Here is a 24,906-nt window from a genome sequence, read left to right as displayed (position 1 = left end):
TTGGTGGATGGTAATTTGTTGGCTGGACAAACTGCATTCGATCGATTGCTTAGTCACGAGCAATGTTATGAGTGTTGCATGTCCAAAGATTACAGGTGGATTTATGGCAAATGTATGTGCAAACTGGATGTAATGACTTCAACAAGGTGATCAATATCGATTTATGATCAAAGGATCGATCGGAAACGATCATGATTTGTTCCTCGAACGATCTGTATGGATCATAGTTGAGTGACTTGCATACATTGAAGGTCTTTTAATGGTTAGTTTACTTGTAAGACTTCAGTTTGTTAGCCCCTTTTTTGCAATAAATGTTAGAGAAAACTGGTTGAATGTCTGTACCCTTTATTTCTTGCTATATTAGCTCCCAGAAAATGAGTACGTTGGGCTAGCTTCGTATCCAAGTGTCATACAGTCGATTTTGAAAGACACAACACAAACACTTCTGCATGGTCACTGTACAGTCTTCACAGAAGAAGGGCCTGGCACCACATCCACACTGGCTGAATTTTATTTCCCATTTAATTAACGCTTAATTTGGATATGGCCTAGGATGGGTTCTTCCCATTCTTAGCCACGACAGCACCAACAGATTCATGAATGACGGTATCAACGGCCGATGGACACGGGAGATACATTGCAGCGTTGTTTGCACTCGCGGCCACACGATCACCTACGGCAGATAATGAAGGCATCGCAGCTCGCTAGAACAAAGGACACACAAACTGTGCAAATTAAGGCACTCGGAACAAGGGGTTTACGGAAAGCAAAAAAAAAAGTTTAACATTACCGTTACCGCACTGTCAGTTACCAACCTACACGAGATAGCTTTTCGGGTAGCTGTGGAGTTTTATGATTTTCCGTAGAAATGTTAACGTCCATAAAAATTTGCCACCGCTACCAAGTGGATGTGTTTAATTTGCCTGCTGGAATCGCATGGGAGGAAAAGCTCACCGCATGTCCCAGGCATCACCACCCGATGTCCTCCTGCAGTACAGGTAGTTCCAAAGAGAAAGGAGCACCCGAGCAGCAGTGACGAAGGAAATGAAAGGAGAATAATCGCCAAATTAAACGGATGCCACTGTTTGGTTGTTAAATTTCGCGAATGAACGACTGGAAACGGTTTTATCGACAGTTTCGCCCTGGTAGTTGAGCGCGTTGGTTGTCTTGTTTGCGCGAGCTTGAGGGTTTGAACTTTCTCGCAGGTTGACTATGTGAGTGTGACAGCTTTTGGCATGGGAGGGATACATAATGATTCGCAAGTGAGTAAAGTGCACTTTATTTACCATTGGGCTGTCTTTATAATAAAAACTTGTCGATTAAAGGAGTAAAAGGCATTGAAACGCAGTGAAAAAGTATGTGCTGTTGAACAACAATTGTGGACAAAAATTGGTTGACCCTATTTATTTACCAATATTCATTTAAATTTATGCTTTATATGTTTTTTTATTTTTTATATTTCAAATCAAATTTGTTTGGGATTCCTCCTATTCCCGTCCAAGGTTAGCTAATATTGTTAAATTAATTATTTAATAGGAGCAACAACCGTCCCTCGAATTTGACATCCTTTTAACCGCTCATGATAGAGAACAATCGTTTGTTGATCCTTTTTATCGCGACTTCTGCTCAACTTGGACTCATAGCGTCTCTTCTGTCCATGTGACCAGCCCGACAATACTATATGGGCTAAGTCGAGCAGGCAGTGCTTTTCTAATGACATGACCATCCCTTCCATATCTAGCTTCTAGCTAAATTCTTCTAAAGTCTTATTAGCTGAACAATACTTATTGAGGCCATGCTTAGGGAATTACTACTCCTCTTGAGCATCTTCCTCTTGATAATCAGTGATAAAAAGATAATGATAATGAACGCTGTTAAATTATCCCACATAAACTATGAGCTTTAGACATATTAGATTTACTATGGTTGCTGGTTTTATAATAGAAAACTTAACAAGAACACCTAATGCTAACGAACTATAAAAACTGTATCTTTCGAGCCTGTATGTGAAAAATGTTTCATGATAAACGTTTTAGAATCATGCCTATCTACAAATTCCTTCATGATTTCATTCTCGATAATCTTTCACTAGGAATGTTTCCTTTCCTCTTGAAGTTGAAAGTTTTGTTTAAGCCCTCCACAACCGTAGGGGCTGCTAAAAGGTGAACGGTTTCGGCAACGCAGTGTCACTAATCACGCTACATGCTTATCCCTACGCAATTGTCTACACGCAAAACGGATACGGCTCTAGCATGGCTTAATCAGCAGCGAATGTTAGGTCCACAACTCCCCTCCCCCTCGAACCGATTCGTCGGCTTTTCCGGAACGGCACACTTAAAGCAGGACCGCTTTCACCCCCGATGATAAATATTAATGAAGAGACAAAGTTCAACAACCATATCCTCGGAGCCGCGGTGAGCTGATTACTGAGCACGGGCTCGATCGTTCGGGACCGTGGTGGCCACGGTTGACCACGCGTCACCGTGATTCGTAAAACGCGTGACGCAGGACATAAGTTTTGGGGGCCACCACACCGCCGGCTGCGGCTTTCGGCGATCGGTATTTGCATAAACCCAATCATCAGCCCAAGGTAAGGCGGGCTCACGGTGTGTAAACACAGTGAAATCCATGCGTTTCGGTGTCCCCTTTGGCCGCCAGAGTATCCTGCGGGTATGATTAATTAGGCAAAATCAATCATAAAACTCCCGAAAAGAAAGCCCGACACCGGGATGTGCGCCGTTTGGGCGCGCCGTGTCGCAGCGTAAAGATTGTTTGCTTTATACCGGGCCACGAATGGCCCATTCCGAGGTCTCTTAGAGGGTTAAGATTTTATGCCTTTTTCGTATAATCAGTTGGTTTTAATTCGCACAAAAGTTAGCTATTCAAATGACTAGTACGCACAAATGGGCTCGTAAAAAGCTTTCCCTCCATTATTATAGCGTCCGACTCCTGCAGCAGATTGAGTTCTTACAGTACCTTACCGACGGACCAACGGATAAATGCACGGTCACCAAGAAGCACAAGGATGTTTGTTTTTGGTGCCGCTGAGCAAAGGGCCGTGAGGGCACGAGGGTGCGGTATTTCGTTCTTATAATTAAACACCAACGGAACGCGTGAAAGCGTGCCCAATTTGCGATAACGCGCGAATTTGTTTATATTTTCCGCGAAAGTGTAGTGCTGGTGCTGGTCCGACCGAGTTACGTAGGCGTTGCGGAAAATAGCGATTGTATTAATGAGCTACTAAAATGTGTAAGCCAAGCCAAGATGAGGGGAGGGGGGAACGGTAGGCCGGTTCCGGCCGTACCGTGGCGATGCGTGCTGAAATGCTTACGGTGGTGAAGTATTCGCGTCTTCGCACTGGAACGACTCCGCATGACGTGACCATAAAATTATTCGCCAAATCAAGCTCACGCCAGGCAAGAGTTAGGTGTTTTTTTGCTCCTAGCGAAACAAGGAGTGTAGGTATCGTACTGCAAGGTCTTAAAGTAATCAGGATGTGGTTGAGGATGTGGTGGAGGTGTTTGGCTGCGGTCAGACACCAGCGGTAATTATTAACTTAATGAAAGCACGGTAAGGGATAAGAAGGAGAGTAAGAGTATGGGAGCAACGGAGTTGAATATTTAATTTAGAAACTTGTTTGACTGCATTAAACTGCAAATAGTACAAGGGAAAGCTCGTTAGACGATTTCTGCATCTATAATTGCATCTTGAAATTTAATTGTTTGGTTTAAATTTTTAATCTATTTTTGATGGTTTGTATCTGGATCCATGTATCTGGATAACAATTTATTTTCTATAACATTCTCTGTCGAGCTTGGATAAAGGCTTGGATTTTAATTTTTTTTTTAAATTTAAGATTTAAATAAGACATTGCATTTAGCATTTCCTCGGATGTGTTGCTAATTTTTATTCGACTAAGTAACATTAAATTTATAGTTGAAAATTAGAGAAAAATGGGGAGCGATCCTAACGAAAGAGAAGCAATTGCGCTTGTCTTTAATATGGCAGGAACGGCTGTTGTATCCCAACTGGACCATTTAATGCCGTATAGGACTGATTAAATATTTAAGTGATTTTTAATAAGCAATGCGACTGCGACGGCGGTCTTCAAACGCCAGTTCAAATCCCATCTGGGCCGTTCCCCCATGGTGAGGATGGACTATCTAAACACACGTTATTAATAAGTCTAGTTAGCCTGAATTGGTCGACCTAGTAGGTCGTTAGGCTAATAAAGAAGAAAAAGAAGAATATCGTCTTTGACCGATCGGCCAACACCGACTACTTTCGGTGCACTTTGCAACGGTACTGAGCGTGTCGCGTGAATGCGCGTGATCGCGACGCAACGGCGATGCGTATCGGGTTAAGGATTACATAAGTTTTTTATTTATTTATAAAGAACGGCCTGGCCGTATTGCTGGATTACATAATTTATTAAGCAAAGAAAATGTCCAATCATGTATCTAATATGTTATATCCAAAAAAATAAATTTTTGTTCTTTTAGGATCAGCGTTCGTATTGCTAAAATATTGCTAGGGTGAAATACATTAACAGATATGACATTGATTTATTGATTTACAGCCCAAAAAAAGAAATATATTCGCACAAACGCACCCAGAAATACTCTGGAGTTAAAACCACTATAAACTTTAAATGTCGAAAATCGCTCCTATGAAAGAATAATTAAATGTCCAGTAAATACTGGCCATTGCAAATCAACAATTTTATATTTTTCACATACTTTTATGAATGTTGTTTTCAAATTGCACTGTAGTCAATATTGTTTGTTATTTGTTTAAATTTTTGCTAAGAAAACAAATCGTATCATTCGTAGGTATTGCAACATGAAGTCATTTTTTTCTATGATTCAGTTATGCGTATGCTGTACCGCTTCTTTCCTTCTGTTTTCATATGCTTAAACCTTTCTAACGTGTAAGGATCATATCCTCAAGTGAAAGCACCATCAAAGTGGAACGGTGTTTTTATGTCACTCCTTACCGCCGAGGGTAGCCAGGATTTTGGTTTTACTTTCAACGTTTTACGACCCTTATGCATAGGCTTTCTAGGACATTAATACTTCCTCCGGGCGACGGGGCACACGGCACAAGGCTTTTCCATAGTTTTCCCTCACCATCCTGACCGAACAAACTAGTGACTGTGAGAGGGGTCAGGTTGAGCCGGTGTGCACTTTCATCGCCTGTCGGTGCGCTCGGTCGGTGCGTTATGCTAATTTATTCCTCTTAAAAGGCGTTAATTAATGAAATTACAATATTTTCACAGTATAAATCCGAACCGTAAGACCGACTGTGTGGCCGGGGCGTTGAGTGGTTGTTGATGTCGGATTTTCGGCCACTGATGGCGAGACGCAAGCTTTGTAACTTTTGTACCCTATGTTTATGTTATGCCCTTTTTCCTTTTTGTTTTGGGTGTCCACGAGTTGAGGGGTCCTTAACATGGGTTACGTTCTTGTTTTGGGGGTGCACGGTCGATTGTTGATTCACCTGTACCGACCGAAAGGTATGATGGAATGAAGAGGCAAGGAAGAAATCTCACGAGAAAGCGAATTTGGTGTCGCCAGTCCACAGGTCAAGGTGCAGAAACTCATAACGCGTGGGCTTTAGCGTAAATTAAAACAATTCATCCCGGCTTTAAGACGCGCAGTCATAATATAAAACCGTATTTTCTTCCCGTTCCAGGCCGGCGGCAACGACGACGACGACGTCTACCGGTGTGTCAGAGTGCAACATCTTCTGGCCGGGCTGCAGTGCAGCGGCATCCGTGGCGGTCCACCTGAAGTCACCACTGCAAGGCGGCGGGTCAGAACAAGGCGAGACTAAAATATCTGATTTCAAGACGGCAATCAACGCGCCGCCAAGCATCGCTGAAATGCCCCATACCGGTAAGTGGAAATCATCATTAGATTACGGCCATAATTTTCTTAGATTAAGCTCCGATTAAGACCACCGACCGGCCGACGGTTGTAGCATGCGGCCAAAGTCGATCAGTCGCCGTGCAGTACAGTGCACATCATAGCTGTCCGGATCATCGCTACTGTATCTGGAGTGGGCCCAGAGTGGCGGATAATTTCGCACGCTACGCGCACCGTTGAAGGTGGTAGACCTTCGGCCGAAACGGCTCGCGTTGGCCGTGGCGATCGGCCACCACCGACTACTTTCGGTGCACTTTGCAACGGTACTGAGCGTGTCGCGTGAATGCGCGTGATCGCGACGCAACGGCGATGCGTATCGGTTTGCGGTATGCATTTAGCAGGTATTATTGGAAACTGATCACCTGCCGAGTGTGCAAGTGTGCTTTTTTTCGATCTTGAAGGTGGAATCTTGCGCCCGGTTGCCTTATGAGATGCCTCGAGCACGCCATCACCGACCGGTTGCATTAAAAAGCCATCGTACTGCGTTCTAGAAGAAATTACTGGTCTAATTGAAAAATAATACACCCGTCAGGGCTGGTGAGTGAGGTCTGGCGCTTAAGAGTGCCAGCGCGGCCAATGGTTGCCCCAGTGCAGAGGCTGATTATAATGATTACTGAGATAGTTTTGAATGTATTAGCGTATAATGGGGATAAAGTAGAAAAGTTATTGGATTGCGTTTTGACATTGTGAGCTCTATACATCTGTTTGGTTATATTCACAAATGCATCTGTGCTTTATTCCAGGTTTATAAGTTTGTTAATTAATTGAATATTGAATTCTTTTAAATCTAACTTTTTTTATTCAAATGAATCAATGAAAAGAGCCACGTTATGCAGTTAAAGCTTTCTTGATTTTTTATTGAGGTTCCACTTTTAATTGCTAAATTCATTCAAAATATTTACGCTTTTAATATGAGCATTTCTATTATCCTTTTCAATTTACATATCTTGTTCAATTTTGTTTTTCAGTGCGTGATATAACGAAGAATTAGAAGGCCGTTTCTTGGCAGGATCGAACGTTTTCTCAATCGAAATCAATTTGCATAATTGCAAGGCGATCGATTTCGATGAAAGCAATTTTATTGGTATAAAAAATCATGTTGTGTAATATCTTTACAACATTGATCTACCCTTTTCAATCAATCATTTTTTCGACATGATAGAGCGACAAAAATCAATCACAATTATCACCTGCACCGAAGCAAAATAAGTCATTATTTATCGGTTTCGTAAAATCGCTTAATAAAGCGGTACAAATTAATTCAACAAATTCTTCCACCATACAAACCGCACGGTTGTTGCTGGCGTGTTCTGGTTTTCACTGGACCGGAAAACGGTCCTGCTTTGTACAAACCAACCAAATCGATGTGTGGGAATGTGGTCAAAGTTGTTTAGTGACTTGGTTTAGTGACTCCATGACGGACAGACACGGCGCGCGCGTTCGGTTAGAGCGTCAGCTCAGCAAAACCGTTCCCGGAGAAAAATTGTGCAGCCGAAAGTGACGCTGTGAAACGCTTTCTCAAACTGCAACACTTTTGCAAACGGGTTCGGCATAATATTAATATTATTCTCATTCGAACGGCTATCGCATCGTTATTTCTTATTTATTCTTTTTGTGCTTTTGGGATTTTTTGTTTTGTTTGTGGTGTTTGGTTTTGATCGGTTGCATCACGCATCACCAAACATTTTTCACCACAAGGATGCCAGGGGGACTCAAGATGAGCATGATTTGAAACATTTTATCCCAAAAGTCTGCGCTACTGTTTTGTGCATAAATTGATAGTTTTTGCACACGCTTAACACGCCCCGGTGACGGCGGTGACGGCGGCGGCGACGATGGTCTGCGCATGAAAAAGTGGAAGAATTCTGCAACTTTCTGCAGAAACCAGAAGCGAAGCGAACTCGATCGAGTAGATTTGGAGTCTTTTTTTTTGCTCAAGCTTCTGAAATTCCTCCCAGTCAATAGCGCATCGGCCAGTTGGTGTGCATCGATGCACCGGTATTCTCACAGCAGTGGAGGCTGAGAATATCGGAAGGGGGGCTTGGGGGTTTACCGATCGTCAACCGGTAGCGATCTCGCATCGCCACCAGGCTCCTAAGGTGTAGACGAGTGTGATGTTGTTCTCGCCGATTTTCTTCGCTTTTCGTCACTTCGTTGTGGTCAAGACGGTATCGGGTCCGTCGGTGGCGGTGGGACAGAAGCGATCGTTCGAGTTTCGTTCCGTACCGACGCGGAACGGGATAAAATATAAAAATTATATTTACAGATTAGCTAATTTTTTATCTGTCTCATAATACAAGTTGTAATAATTTGAAGAATTTTATGCGCTGAACGAATTCGCAATGGTTTCGAATTCTTCGTGTCCGTCCGAGGTTCGTGGCGGTGGACGATGATAGCTGGTATGCCAGTGGTTAGCGATACGTTTTGGTGCGAGTGCACGGTGCTGCTTCGCACAGTGGAACGAGGGTTGAACCGTTGCAGGACAACATTTTATGAGCTATAAGATGTTTGCATGAAAAGTCCAATGCTGGCAAGGCATTCTAACGTCTTTCTTAAGTTAATGATATTTCCATACAGTTTTACAACTTGGTATCACTCCAAAGGCTTATTTTAGCTTAAATATAACTCAATAGATGGTTGGTCCATCAACAGTACGAAAACAGCACGGGAAACATTTGACTTCACAGCTATCGGGTTGTTAATCATGCGCCAAGTTATCTTATTCTAGGCACAGTTATACTGAATAGGTTACCCATTTTAAGTAAAATATTATTATTGGCAACGATATACCATCTCTGAGAACAGGAATCATTTTGACTTTGTTGAGAATATTATTAATGAGACATTTGATGGAAGTAGCTCGATTGACCACGAGGGTTTCAAAGGCGCATAGGTCCTTTTAAACGTCGTACACGCTTGACAGATGAGAGCCTTTGAACGGCTGGACCTTAAAAAGCCTCAATTTCCAGTTTGAGTACATTTTGACCGATTACACCTAACACCAGAACGCGTTGTGCATAATCCCAACATTGTCCTCTGGGAACCTACACCATATGCAGCGCGTCGGGGTGACGAGCCCGAGTTGATCGAATATCCATCGCGCACAATCCCAGCCAGCCGTAGTGAGTGAGTCCGTCGTGTGAGAGTGATTTCCCATCACTTTAAATTGGATGGTCCCCTGTTTTTGCAGCGTTTGAGCCCGCGTGGGGAAAACATTATTCAGTCCGATAGAGCTCGCGATATAAATCAACCGACCGAATGGCCGATGCTGCCGTGTGCGCGTTGACTGGAAAGGATCGTGTTTTTGTTTCCCATCGCATCGGCTGGCCGATTGAGCCTCCGGTTCGGTGGGGCTACTTTTTGCTACCGTGCCGCATATCACGCGACAGTTTCTTTAGCGCACGACGGCAAGGACATCTTGGCCGAGCAGTGCCCAAGCCCGAATGATCTATGGTATTGGGGTAGCGCTGCGGTGACGATTGGACGATGCTCGGAGGACGAACTTTTTTTTCCGCGTTTCCACCTCATGATGGTGTGATGGTGATGCTGCGGTTTGCTTGTCAGTTTTCACGCGTACAAGCTCGAACGGATCGGGGTTGAACGATGGGGTTGTGCGCTACGCTCTCTTCATTGTCTTTGGAGGCCCTGTTCTTTCTACCTACCTTGACAATTAATTGACTGGGAGAATAGATTTATGCAACCGTCGTCTCGGGAGCGAGAAAATGACGAATGACGGCAAACACTTGGACGAGCGAACGAGGACAGAACAGTTTCCAACGGGGCACCCATACTGTGTCGTGGAAGGGCTGCCTTCTCTGGCAGTTTGGAAAAACATACGCCCATCAAATGATATGGTACCGGTGTGGTTTTGTCAGTTTATGTCCAGCGGTGATTGAAGGCGAATTAATTCATTCTCCAACACTTCCAAGCCGTCCGGAACTGTTGAGACCCCGGGGTGTGGAGCGAGTCTCCGCGAGTGTTCCGCGTGTGTTTTTGAAAGCCTTGAATGAGTACGCGTACGATGTTGCATCCGCTGCTGCTGTTGGATGCTGCCACTGGTGAATTAATTGGCCAGCAACACGTACTAACGAACTCCAGAAGTCCGGGAGTGGATCGTTAAGTACACAGTTTTCGGACGCTCCGACGCCTACAAACGGGCAGAGCCTTCGGTTGGAAGCTTTTTGTCCGTAGCGTTACGTTTCCCAAAACGCTTGTACCATGATTTATGCTCCATTCGCACCGTGGCAAGCGAGGCCAGTAGGAAATCGCTACACGGATTAAGTTTCAGTGCAGCGTGTAGGAGACGGACAAAAAACACGGGGGGCAAACAAAAATGGAAGCTACTACCATTGCCGTGTTTTATATTGAACCAGCCGGCCGACCTGCGGGGTATATACATAGTTTTATTCATTTCGAGCTGCTTCACTAACTACGCACTTGTTTTACTGCTTCATTTGCCACATAACCACGGTGGAAACGCACGGCGAAACAGAGCGCGGCACCATGAATGCATGGAGAAACTTCCTCGGTTCACGGTTCGGTCGTACGCCGTCCACCGCCGTTGGTGCAAAGTGATGTTTTCAGGTGTTGTTACCATTTTATTTTCCTAATTAAGACCGAACCGCTTGCCAGATTCCTGCCGGCGAGGCTGTGCTGTTCGGGAGTGAAGATTTTTTTCTTGCTTGGTTTCCAAGAGCCTACCAAAGAGGCACGGATTAAAAGGCCGATGGAGCCGCCCGGAGGCTTTGGTTTCGTTCGGTGTTAGTTTTCCGGGAAAAGTGCGTCAAAGTGCGTGGTTACGCATGCCGAAGTCACGGAGCCGGGCCATACCGTGGGTCACCAGGCAGGTTGACAGACAGAACAGAAGCGAATCGTTAGTGGTATGGTGCGGGAACTAAAAGGCGAACCTTAATCACTTCCCGCGAAGAGCTGTAACTGTGTTTTTGTCGGAGTAATGGTAGGTGAGCTTGCCGAGGGGGAAGCTACCGGTGACTACCAGTGTTCGAATGATCGAGCAGGTCGTGGATAGAGGTTAGCGTTTTTATGGAAGCCTCGTTTCCGGTGCAAGCTGCGAAGAAGATTAATCTTATTTTGTACCAGAAAACACCTAATTTGTAGAAATAGTTACGCGAAGATGGCTGGACTAGGGGTTTTAAAATGATTGACTATGCTATTGTCTTGTTTATACATGACTGTTACAAAGAGCATGTCTATGGAAGGTAGGGAATTTAATGTAAAAAACACACTAGACTTTAAAGTCCCAGTCTTCTAAGTAAAAGTTCTGTTTTTTCTTAAATTTTTTTTTATTTTCTCACTCTTATTCAGAGCATTGGTGAAGTGTGCAATCATCGTATCGTTCTGGTCATATACTGTTTTAATGGAAAATTTCAAAAAGCAATGTTTGTTTTAACAAGGTACAGCGATTACAATTATTTAACACGGCAACCGTAGCAATTTGTTATAATGAAGCTCCGATAGCTCTTCATTAAGCTGAATACACTTTCTAATGATAATCATTTTTGCGATAAATAATTGATCATTCTCATCAAGATTACCATTGCAAAAGCCTTATCGCACGATCGGATGTCAAAATGCTTCAAAATTGCCAAGCAAACCCCTAACCTGCAACAGTGTGTCGTTCGGTTGGGTGGACATGAATCGAAGCATAGGAATTCTGCTTTTTTGTATGTGTGTGTGATTAGATTCAATCGAGGCAGATGCATCCTGCTTGTGGACACCCGTCTCCCGAATGCATCGTCTAATGCATGCTTAGACGGTACGGCTTTTCCTTCTCAGTCGGGCCCGAAAAGTTGTGCTCCGTTGGAAACATAATCAAAATAATTGATTGCTGTTACGGACGGGACATCAGAGCCAGAGTTTGTCTCGACTGCAATGCCTCTGATGCGGCATGCCGGGGCACGTTCTAGTACGGTTGTCTTTTGCGCCTGGAAGCGTAGTGGCAGGCTGCTGATTAGCGATGCACCGCATCGGTGACGGTGCATTTAGATGTGCCGAAAGCACTGCGCTTAGAAGTCGCTTAGATCAACCGGGAGTCATCCGCCAGGCATTGGGAGCGCAGAAATTATAGCGTTTGTTTGCGTGTAATCGACGAACGAAACGTCGGATAATCATAGGGTCGGATGGAGACCGGGGTCCCTCGGGAAAGAGGGACAGCAATATTTGGACCATTTTGGGGTGGTTCTTTTTTTGTTTTTGCTTCTAATGTCGCGGTGGTGGTGAGTGAAAAATAATAACTCAAATTGAAGGTGGCATCTTGGTCGTCGTGAGATAATTTGAGTTTGTTCTGGAATTTTAACCTAGGCAGTTAGCTTACTGAGAAGTCTTTTTAAGAAGAGATTGTTACAGGTTGCACGGTCTTGAATCAATTAGAACACATCAATCGGTTAGACCCGTCTCCCGATTAGGGTAAGCTTCGTTCCAGATTCTGCCGTCTCCTTGGACTAGTTCGAGAAACAACCACTTCCCGACAGAACTGGCGCGCCAAACGAATGAGATACCTTTTTAACGATCGTTGATGATTTCGGAACGTTTCAGCTTCTGAATTCTCTCAGCGGGTCGGGTTTATGTCCCCGACGGCAAGGCGAAACCCTGGGGAGTGGTCCTTATTCACCTGGTTACCGCGTATGCAGATCGCGCGCCGCGGTTCAGCATCCTTTAATGGGCTTTAGAATCGCCGTACTTTAATTGCGTCGACGCTCGGCTTCGGCGATCGCAGTTGTGAGACTAATTAAACCGCTAAATTCCACCAATTTGGCAATGGCTGGCAATGGGTTTCGGTCGGGCAATGGGGGTATAAAACCGAACCCTATCCCGTTCGCCCATTTCGGCGGCTCGGCTCGGACGCTTACGGACATAAACTAAGTTCTGTACGCGTACAGGATTGAGCGGTAGAAAATTTTGTGCGAACCTTCACAGCAAAAGCCGCCGCCCCGACATGCAGCATCCATCCAGCAGCCAATCAGAAACGGATCGAACCGAGGTCAACCAGGGCAGTGGCTGCCCTGTAGCAGGTTGTCGTAAAACTGGCGGGCTCGGCGAGCTCCTGCTTCTGCCGCCAGATTGAGATTTCGGGCGTCCATGTGGGCCATGTGAGCGTGTGTGCGTGTGTGTTTGTTTTATTTAATTTCCCGTGCCCTTTTTTCGCGGGCGTGCACACATCGCCCGGCCACCGGACATAAATTTATAATGGCAAGCGTAAAAGTTGTCTTCGCCGGCTCGGTGGCTCGGAGAAATGAAAAACGGCTCGCTGCGTGCGCTCCGGCCCAGCCTGACCGTATAAACACACGTTCCGAGGATCAGGTTTATGTTTGCTGCGCCGTGGCCGTGGCATGAAGATGGCGGCTTCTGTGAGTGAACCAGCGAGCGCTGGTTGAAGAAGAGGCGATGGTGAGTTTTTGCTTTGTTTTATGTGTACCCTTTTGACGCGCGACACCCGAGCTACCCGACAGCAGGTAGTCCAGCCGACTGGCAGTGGCCTCAACCGGTCGTCACTCCTCCAGCCAGCCTCGCGGGCTATAAACGGAGAGTTTTATATGAAATGAATGTTAATTTCTTGCCATTTTCAAACCAACTCACCTAGGCTAGCCACCGTTTTCATCCGTGCGGGACCGTGGACTACCAGGCGGCGCCGTCCTGCCTTCCGCCGCGATGACAGTGGCGCTTTGCGCTCACGTTTCGCGGCCACAATCATCGCGGCCATTAGCATCGCCATCTGCAACAACCATCCACGCCCGCCCGTTCGGTCCCGCGCTGGGCGCAGTTGCAGTGACCATAATAATTAACCGGCCCGTCCGATCGGGGTTGCGGCTCATCGCGGCAGTTACGATGGTGGACGACCGAAATGGTAGCGCAAATGGTGCTCTTTTTACATTTGCGTAACGCATCAAGTGTGTTTGATGTTTCGGGATCGGTATGTCAATTGCATGTCGTTGAAATCGATCGTACCGTTGCTTCGTGCGGAGCGAGATGATTCTAATTAGCATGATTTTATCAAACGAAGTGTATGCACTTGGTGAGCCTGCTCGGATCGAATGATCTACGTAATGAAGAGTGATGGTACAATCGATGGGGCAAGACAACCTATCGAAAACTTAAGCATAACTTAACATCAATGGTTGGTGATTAGATTTTATTTTTTAAGATGACTTGCTGCTATATTTTAGAAAGATAGAACAAACTCTGGGAATGTATAAGTGAATTTTGAAATTATTTTATTATTTTTTGTCTATATATCTCGAGTTCAATAACATAGCTTATTGGTGTTAAAACCTCTTAAATAATTGCTATATAGTTTGAAGTCATGAATATTATCAGAATATTTGAATGCCAAGTGAGATCTTTTTTAACGAAACCCGAATCCTATGCATACAAATATTGTTGTATACATTCAATGACTTTAAGTTATTGGTATAATATCTAAACGTGATCTTTGGTAATACTTCAATCTGCTTCAAAAATATTTTTTTATAATATAGAAACAGACTAAATTTAGCTTTGATCTGTAAAGCAATTACCCTTAGCTTCTTAGTCACTTACATCCTCGAAAGCACCTCTGGCATCTTCGACCTACAATGTCTGGCATCTTTGATATGAGTTTAACCCTAGCATCAATTCTATTCATAGATGGAAGGTCCTATAAGAATCTATGCTTGGTGGAAAATCGACGATGAGGAAATTGAACCTTCTATAGGGTATTTGTAATTGAAGTTCACCTGTCATTATATGTCCCCATACCGTATAACCTCGCCCAGATGTGCTCTTGTATTGCGCACCTCAAAATAAGCAATCAAGCATGTGTCTTAATAACTGAATATTTGATGTCACATTTAAAATAGCTTGTCTAAACTGCAATCACCAACTCTCGTCTCGCAAAGTGCATTCTTTGCATCGTTCTGCTACCAAAAGTCACCCCAAGTCTGCACAACTCTTTCGGTGCAGGTTGGTATGCAGTCGTTTTGGAAATGGGCAATCATTTGGCGTTTTGGAATTGGCACCAAATAGAGCAAATAAAATTATAAGTAAAACAAAAAAAGCACAGCTCGACGCCCAATAAAAACAATCAGATCCATCAGTCGTTTCGAAACGCCGTCAGCAGCCAGCCGCGACAGATTGACCAGCTCCCGATCGCCATTCCGTATCCGTTCCACACCGTTCGCATACCATTCATTCATACTGGCCGGTGCCACCTAGGGATGGTTGGAGGACGGGAGGCCGGTTGGCCCGATTGTGGTGGCTGTGGGTTTTTTTTTTCGGGGGGTACTTAAAATTATTTCCTAAATGAGCATAGCGTTCATCTCCGGTGCAGCTCCTTCCGACGGTGCGGGCCAAAAGACCGCTGGTGGCACCTGCAACGGGCCTCCGTGTGCATTCCTTTTGCAGGATCCGATCGAACGAAACGGGCTGGCCCGTAATGAAGCCATATCAGGCGGAGCTGACTGGCCCGATCGGTATGTTTGCTCCGGTGCCGTACACACTCACACCGGTTCCAGTGTGATGGGTCCACGAGGAACGGTGGACGAGCGGCTCGCAAGCCGGCAGAGTCGATATTAAAAAGCATAAACATATTTCCCGGTTTCCGTTCCGTCTCGGTCGCAGGAAACGGAGGACTCTGAGACGAGAGGAAGAGAGAGTGAGAGAGAGAGAGATAGAGGGGAGTCCATTCCAACTAGGGAACTGACGGGAGCGCGGCGTAAGCAAGACATCATAATTATATCCCATCAATCAATTCGCACACCACATATTTCACCATGTGACGGTATTTTGTTGCGCCTCGTAACGGCACCGGCTCGTTATGATTGGGGGTTTTTAAGGCCCCCGTCGCTGAAAATGTGTCATTACACTGATTTCCACGCAATTGTCGATTCGCGCACGGGAGCTCATTCGCCATCGGGGGAGAAAAGAGCGTCTCTTCGACTTCCATCCCATTGGATATTCTTGGAAGACGTTGAGCCTTAATAATTGATTAGGGATGCATCGGAGACGAAGTTTTGACCGTGGTTGATCTTTTAAAATCTCAGCATCTTCGTACAGCAGCTGGGCGATCGTAAAACAACCCAGCAGGAGATCGAATCAAGCGAGTGGAATTGGTACCATTTTTTTTTTCTTTGGTTCGGTTTGCAAAGATTTCCCCATCTTCTTCCTGCTGACTGCAACAAAACTGCATCCCAGCAATGCATCGATGGCGATCGCGGTCGATCTTGCTCATTATCGATGCTGTCATCGGGTTTTGTGCGTACGGCAGCGTTGTTGAGGATGGTTAAATTTTTATCACGCTTCACGATCACCGCGCGCGAATGATACGTGTGCAGCGGACGGTCCCGTTCCTCGTCGGTCTCGCCGGTGGACGATTTGATGGACAGACTCACGGCACTCGGACGAACTGGTATTGGAATATCAGTTTTTTTTGTTTATGTGTGGTTGTTTCTGTTGCCCGTTCTTCTGCTACGTGTTAACCCCGGGAAAAGTTTTTCGCCTGCCCTGCAAAACGTATCGATATGATTTTATGCTTCCAGGGTAGGGTTGCGTTTTGCGACGGTTATGGTTTATATCATGTTTAATTCATACACTTTGCGTCACTCACCGCCGAGCGATCGACACCCGGAGTGGTTGGGTTTTTGAAGGCAAAGGAATTTAAGATAAACTTGAAGGCAAAAACACACACAAAACGACTGGATGCAAGCACGGAGGTGTGTTTGCATGCATGAAGGGTTTTTCTGTTCGCCGAATGGTAATACATTTTAAAGTAGATTGTCCGGACCTGATCTGATGGAAAAGAGGTGAAAATCTTGACACCAAGGTTCTGCTTCGGATCGTTTTGTTTTTCATCGTGTTAGTGCAGCAAAGTTGAGCGCTGGATGGTTGCTGCTCAAAAGAGACTTCTATTAGCATAAGATGGAAATGTTTGTTTAAAATAGAGTTAACATCAAAAGCATCATTAGAACAGCGATGTTATAGCTCGAATGCACGGAATGCTTGCAGCCTGGACGTATGTCTGCATTTAGCAGAACCAGCTGTACATTCCAATCGTTGCGTTTGTAAGGATCACTAATTTGCTCGCGTTTTCAATTTCTAAATCAACCAACCGCCAGAAAGGCTTAAGAGAGTTTTTTTTTTGGAGGGGGAAATAGGTTCTCACTTTGCATAAACATCCCCGGCGGCTATGTTCGTAGACCCGAATTTGTCGTATCAATATTTGATTTATGCTGGTGGCGACCACACCGACCCATACATTTGCAGCACATCTTCCAGCGCGGGTTGCTTAGCGTCATTAGCTACACAGCCTTCAGGCCTGGTAGGTTCACTACCCAAATAGCTGGTACTCAGGCGCGATCGGTTGCACCGTAATTGCGTGGTATGCGACCAGTCAGTATGCAATTGGGCGATTCTCTGGGCCATCTTCAAATTATGCGTCTGTCGCAGGTGTAATCAAGGATCTGTATGTGTGTGTGTGTGTTAAGCGAAAAACAGACACAGACGGCATAACCACACGCTCAGCGCGAGACACTTTGGCACAGAAACCTACATCCTTGCCGAATCCTCCACATTCCAGCTACTCGATCTGAAGGTCAAAATTGGGACTTCTTCTCTTTAAGCTCGTGTGTGTTTTTTTTTGGCTGACCAAAAATCTCTCAACTCAGCTGCTTGCAGAGGAATCGTTCAGTGTGGCGGTTGACGCGAGAGCTCGAAGAGTGTAATTACAATGCATTACGTAGTCGCGTGCCCCTCATTTGTTGTTCGGCGGAAGCATCATGCTGCAGCAGAACAAGGCGTGGTACTTGGAAGTATGGAAAAGATAAACACACATTTGCAAGCTCGAGTGCTCGTGCGATGATAAATTGTTCTGCACTCTCGGTTAAGCACCGACGGTAAAACTAAGGGAACAAGATCAGTACACGCACCGACGGAAGTAGAACTCATGTACCCGCGAAAGCTCTGCTACAAATTTTATCCTAAAAGTCGTTATTCGTAGCCACACTTTAGGAAAGGATACTTTTTGTGCGTATGTTACAATCATCGAGAACCAGGTGCTTGCCATTTCTTGCTTGCATTACGCAGGGTGTTAAAAAGGACATCCCTGCGCGGGCAAGGATCCAGCTGGCCGGGAGCCCGTTCGTTAATGTGTCAGTGCGCCAGTGGTTGATGATCCTTCCTTGCCACAGCTCTAACCCAATTTCGGTTTGATTGAAGTAAATGCACTTTGATGGGAGGTTAGCAATTTTGTCATTAGCTTACGCTGCTGCAGGTGTCTGGTGTTTCTGGTGCGCTTCGGGGTGTGCTTTGGTTGTTGTATCTCTCACTGCAGAAGGAGGCCAGGACGGATGAATGGATGGAACGCTCACACTGTGAGGCACGTGACCGAAGGATGACTTTAATTATTGCACAGCCTATAATTAAGTTGATGTGAGCTGATGGGTTTAAGGCGGGAGATAAGTTGCAATGTTTTGTGGCTCTGGTATGTCCTAGCAATATGCAATGGGGTCCGTAGAAGGTAGGACGGTGGGACTTTTGTTGTGTGGAATTGTAATGTTAATATAAGGATGTTTTTACGTGGTATTAGATTCACACGGAAGGGGAGGTTACATTACAATATATTGTAAGTTTTGTTTTGCTGAGGATATTATGAAGATTTTACCAACCAAAACCATTAAAAACTGTGATTCTTGGATGATATTACTGTAGCTTTTATTTCAAATCCACTAGAACGAACTGTGTACTAACAAATTATTACATGCGAAAATATGTTTGCAACTTGCGCCTTGACGTATTTACTCGTTTCTAGTGAGTTTGTATTTTTTTTTATTGTAATACTAAATGCTGCTGGCTTTCTAACTAACAGAAAGATTTTAAAATGTTTATATTTAATTCTTGTTTGATTTATACACTTTGCAATTCAATTAATTGGGACGGCTCGGTGGTACATGCGATAACGGCGCAGGGGTTTATACAGCAGGACCGAGGATCAAGTCTCATCTGGGCCATTCATCCATAGTGTGAGGACTGACTATCCAACTCTGCGGTACTTTAAGTCTACCTAAGAGGTCTTTGGGCTAAGTAAGAAGAAGAAGAATTTAATTTACATTATAAGTTATGCTTCTTTTATGTTGTATTTGTCTTGTTGTATTTAATTATTAATTTAATGTTGATTCAATATACTTTTTTGCTATATTCAACTTTTGCTATTTGTCCACTGTTGCATCTTTACTTTTTTTGCATTTTCTCTTTCAGTTAGTGTAATATAAATCTAACAATTTTTATCTATATTTTAACAAGAGGGTTTCTCAAAATTCAAGTGAATAAGATTTATAATCGTTACAGTTTTGCTATGTGAAAAATCTAACAGTAAAACTAAGAAGTACCATTTTAACATAAACTGAAAATTTTGAAAATATTAATGAATGTGATTTTTTACCATAAACATACTTGGGTTATACTCTGTACAACCTGTTTTATGTTTCGGTTATTAATAATAAAGAAATCGTCTACACAACGATAGCAAAAGTTGGAATGCCTCTCTGGATTCATCCTGTCCACCTCATTCAAGCCATTTAACACCAAAAACCGGCACCGGAAACTTGCCCGTTGACATTCCGCTCCCGATATCTCGTCACACTGGATCATTCGCAGACAGGCCGCCAAAAAGAACAACGGGAGAAAAAAAGCACCACCCCTCCCCCCCAAACCCACCAAAACACACAATGTCGCGGAATTCCATCCGTCGAGGCATTTCATAACGCAATTATATTTATGACAAAGCACCGATGCAGCGAACGGACGCACGCTGCGAAAATTGCCATTCCGACCAACCATTCCTTGGCGGTGCAAATTTGATCTCATTACCGGTGCCAGGTTTGCGTGAAATTTTGTGGTGTGAAACTTTCGAGCCCGTAGAACGCCCCGTTTGCCGTGGATTGCATAGCGGTTTAATTGGGACGCTCGGGTCGCTCAATTTTCCCCACACTTGGGAATTGGAAAACCCGCCAACCCGAAACCAAATTCCTGACCGACACAAACCAACGTGGCCAGGCGATATTTTTATAGCAAAGCCGTAGCCACAGTGTCCGTGGTGAGTCGAGCGTTCGATCGATTGATATCGACCGCCTGCGAGGGTTTAAGGCTTTTAAAGCTTCCGTGTTTGTTCTGTGTGTCCTATCTTGAGTTATTTGCTCCCTCGGGGTGATAGTTTCCCCCCCTTTGCACGTTATACTAACTTCTATCTATGTGTCTTGCTTTCTTGTTTTTCCGCTGTAGGCCAAGCGGGTGTCAACCAGCTGGGAGGAGTCTTCGTCAACGGTCGACCCCTGCCGGACATTGTCCGACGGCGAATCGTCGAGCTAGCGTTGATGGGCGTCCGACCGTGCGACATTTCCCGGCAGCTTCTCGTGTCTCATGGTAAGTACGCTGTTCCACCTCCTGCAACACCAGCTATCGAGGCCACCCTCTACAGCCAAAGAAAGCTAATTAAATCGATAGATTAACCATTCGCCTCGGGGCGGTTTCTTATTCCTTTTCCTCCTGCAGGATGTGTATCGAAAATTTTGACCCGCTTCTACGAAACAGGATCGATACGGCCCGGTTCCATCGGTGGCAGCAAGACCAAGGTAAGAAGACCGGTACGCCTGCAGCAAGAGGAAACCTTCTTCGCGAGGGTGAGTTATCGGAAATGCGCCATCTTAATTATTCCTGCAACGCAACATACATCGGGGATCGATCCACCGAGCCTTAACCGAGTGCCGTTAATGAACTGTGAAGCAAATGCGGCCGATGGTGGTGTGTTACTGCCTGTAACAGGACACACTTACACTTCCGACCACTTTGTGACACGTCCTTGCTGTGGGGTGGAAAGAAAATACAGAAGAGGGGGATTGGAACAAAATGGATTCCTTTCCAGCCATCCTTCCGGTCCTTGGAAGGAACGTTTATCCAACGCAGAGTTGGAAAGGCTCGGACGACTAATTGCGTGTCGTAAACAACTGAGTCTCGCACTCTCTCTGTCTCTTCATCAGCCCTCTAATTCCATAGCTCTATCACACTTTTTTTGCGTGATCCGTGTAGAGGACGCGTACTTTTTATTGAAACTAGAAATGTTTCCAAACCCCATCATTGGGGGAAACAATAAATGTGTAAAAAAAACGCTAAAGTTATGAAACCGAAATTGAAAGCCCGATCGGAAAGAGGAGATAGCAGAGGGCCGGCTCGTCGAATCGAATAAAGGATAATTATTTATAATGTGAACCAATGTGTCACTGTCATGTTGCGTTCCGTTTTGGCTCCATGTTTTAAAACCAGGGTTAAAGTGCACATGCTGATGGCATGACCGTTGGGAAAGATCTCCATTATGGTAGCACGCTTGCATTTTCGCTTGCTGGCACTATCAAGATGTGAAGCGTAGGGTGTGTACACGAGAGATTCACTCGGGATGAACTTGGGTGAATTATGTTACAGCGGAGTTTTAGAGCAGTTTATGGCATCTTGATGAACTGTTTTAAAATATTTATTCTTTGCTCATGATGAACAACACGATCGTACGATGGGTACTTATAACTAATTGTAATTGTTCTTTATGATGCAATGCATTGTGGCTAGCTTTAAAAAGTATTTATGAGAAATAAACTTTAATTGTTCCTTACAGGACAATACACATACGTGGCAGCTGTTGAACGACACCCTTGATGAGGAGTTATTGAAATGTATTCATTATTTATTTTATTACTGGTAGCATGCACATGCAAGATAGCATTCGGCGTTGGAAGGATTTGTTTGAATAGCTATGATTCGAATGACAAACAGTTACCCATTTTTGGATGCATCACCTTTAACGAGATATTTTCCATGTAGCGTGCTACCGGAAATATTGTTCCCACTTATCACCCACTATCAGCCGGAGGGGAAAGTTTTCTTTTTGGTGCCCCATGGGTTTTGTTTGGCACCATGATACGATTTAGTGAACCCCCCCGGGTGAACACAGTCCACCGCAGTATCGACCACGTTACCCCCTAGGGTTTGGGAAATTGGTTGTCGTGCGCCACCGGTGGTGAGTGGGGTTTGATTGATGATTAGGGTAATAATGTTGACATGCATCTAAATATCCCAACATTATTGAGCACGCTACGCGGGGAATCACGTGTGAGAGTGTATCCTAACAGCGTCCTTAAATTGTGACACTTTTTCAAACGGTTATGAAATATTTGTATGAACTAAGTTTTCTGGTCTTAGAAAAAAATACTATGGCTAATTAGTTGTGTAATTTTATTTTTTCCTGGAACGATTGATTATTTGGGGGAAACCCAATCGATACAGAATACTGGGGAAAACCACCCGATACTGTACCAGACGGAACGTTCCAGTTCACCCTTAACACGTTCCAGTTCAACGATGTGATTTGTTTGAACTTCTGCAGACTGCCAGCACTGATAATGGAGTTTGTTTATCACATTCACGGCTCCCTGCGGAGATGATCGCCCCCGCCCTGTTCCCCTATGGCCGTGGGAAAATTGACACATTTTCCCCAAAATACGCTCCACCTAATGAGTTTCGTTTCGGCTGGCGAGAAGCATCAGAGTGAGCCAGCAGTAATTATAAATCACCGGAAAAGTAATCATTCATTTTTGTGGAGCTTTTCTACACACTGCTCCCCGGACACAGAGCTTATCGACGGGCGAAGCTTATCGTATCGTAGCGCATTTGGCGTCGGAAAGCGGGACATAATTAAACGGTAATGATAATTGGATGTGATGCCTGTTTTTTCGTGCATTTTGCGATGCAACCGAATCAAAGTGTTGATGTGTGCTCGGGGGCAGTGTCTTGCTTGCTGTGCACCGGAACAGCTGCATTTTTGGCCGGTTTTTGGGGGAGCCGGTTTAATTTATGCTAATGCTATAGCTATTTGGCGGGAATCGATGTGTCTGAAGGATGGTTGTGTCGTCCTCGGGGCTGTTGCTGTTGCCACGCCGGTGGTCGTACGATGTCATGTTCACACCATCGTTCGATTTGAGAAACTTTAAAAGTAAAACACCAGCAAAGAAAGGGGAAACAACAAACGGGGAACACAGCATCGGTGACAGGTAGCTCCGGGCAGTGGATTTTGCTCGTTGCCTCTTTCTTTTCGGATCACGGTGACCGATAAGCGTCACCGAGTCATAAAATTCAATTTAAATTTACTAAATCGCACCCCCCCGACGGCCATCTCCACGGACCACACGGTAGCCAGTATCCGGTGTGAGACAAATCCCTTTCCAGGGGAGACGATCCCGATGATATCACGCGATATCTAGCATGTTTGATGTTGCTGTATGATTTATGGCGGTCCCGTGTGTAGCATACCGTTTACATGTTCCATTTCTGGTTTCTGGAATGGATTTTCTCACCGGCTTCGCATCGCATCGCACCGTACGAAAGGGACAGGCGCAGTGACATCGGACCAGCATCCGAACGGTGGGTTGTGGTCGCGGTTCTTCTTGCGCGACTGTTGTTGTCTGTCGTTTGCTCAGGAAAGCATAACTCCTCCTTTTTTCTCAAGGCGTTGCTTCGCTCGCTAGAGGTTGGGTGATTTCTGTTGCGGTTGAATATTGAAAGGTTGAAAACATTTTATTTTTACCGGGAGGATCTTAGAAATTCTTTTGTTTCTTTTATTAAAATTATCCCTTCTTGAGGTAAAGACTTTAATAAGAAAAGGGAGCAAGGGCCTTGCAGTAACGTGGAAATACACCATCTGTTTGAATAAATAATTCAGTTTTAAATAACGAGCCGAGTTAAAGATTTTCAAATAGAGTATTAACACACGCTTATCCCTTTTTACAAACGTCGTAGCTTCACAGGGTTTTCTTAATTATATTTATTTTTAGTTTTTAATTTTTGGTCTTAAATTTCAAATGAAACTCTCTTTATCGGGGCTGTCCGGTGGCAGAGGCGATAACGGCGCTGGTCTTCACACGGCAGGACTGGGGTTCATATCCCATCCAGATAGTCTCCCTGTACGCAGGTCTCTGACTACTTAGGTACGGCTAAAATCAAGTCACAGAAAGCCAGAAATGGCAGGCTTTTTTGAGACCTTCAAGGGTTGTTAGTGCCAAGGAAGAAGAAGAGGAGAGAAGACTCTCTTTATCTAATATAAGCAGCACCATTTATTTTTATTACATTTCATATTTTATCTAAATACTTCAAGAAAAAGTCATTTTTCAACACACAATTCCACAATAAATTCCTCCGTCGCATACTACTTGCTCCACATTGCCCCAGAATGCTAATCAATTCAGTACCGCTCTGTCTGACAGTGTGTCGTGTCGCGATGCTGTTCGGCAGCAAAACGTTGCTTACATTGATGTTGATCGGTATTGATAAAATCACACCCAGCAGTGGCCGATTATGGTTGCCCATAACAAATGATATACTATCATCGCCACAGTCCGTGCCAGCAGATGCCGTGCAATATAATGATCCGAGCGGGACTCTCGGTCGACCATAAACGGTCGATCAGCTGCATGAATCTCACGCCACACCACGCCACGATGAAGGTGTTAATAATCTTGTAAAATATTCATAGACTCCACGATGCCGTGGTGCGGGAATCCGTCCCGAGACCGTCCCCAACGTTTCGTAATGGTTAATCATAAAATAATTTTCACTGTTTTCCGACAAATCTTTGCTGTCTTGAAGCTAGAAAGGCGCCCAGTGAGTGTGGTAGAATGTTACAAAATATGGATGTGGCTGGCCGCGACTGTCGATAATTTTATTTTACGACCGCAAATCGAGTCAAGGCGAACGCGACGCCACAGATAGGGAACACCTGGTGGCCAGGAATAACCCTGATCGATAGGGGTAGATCGATTGCAACGAACAGAACGGCCACATTCTGCATTCCCAGACCATTGGGCGGTGATTGGCAAGCTCTTGCACCCTGAGGGCTGTGCAATAAAACAGGACGAAGGTAACGCAACCGAAACCTTCGGAACACGGACCGATG

General features: G+C 44.8%; 1 protein-coding gene across 2 annotated transcripts in view; it reads left to right on the top strand.

The window, feature by feature from the left end:
* Positions 1–24,906, top strand: part of LOC118509252 (paired box pox-neuro protein) — a 43,807-nt gene that overhangs the window by 11,490 nt on the left and 7,411 nt on the right. Inside the window, exons 2-4 of one of the 2 annotated variants that reach the window (XM_036049587.1) lie at positions 5,695–5,897; positions 20,196–20,336; positions 20,466–20,545. In XM_036049587.1, the coding sequence (XP_035905480.1) occupies positions 5,695–5,897; positions 20,196–20,336; positions 20,466–20,545 (424 nt within the window). Of the gene's footprint in view, positions 1–5,694; positions 5,898–20,195; positions 20,337–20,465; positions 20,594–24,906 lie in introns of both variants that reach the window. The other variant, XM_036049586.1, reaches the window with a different exon arrangement.

The sequence above is a fragment of the Anopheles stephensi genome, chromosome 3 (genome assembly GCF_013141755.1).
Source record: "Anopheles stephensi strain Indian chromosome 3, UCI_ANSTEP_V1.0, whole genome shotgun sequence".
Lineage (NCBI taxonomy): Eukaryota > Metazoa > Arthropoda > Insecta > Diptera > Culicidae > Anopheles > Anopheles stephensi.
The sequence above is the reverse complement of the archived record's forward strand: the minus strand, read 5'-3'. Positions and strand labels throughout refer to the sequence as shown.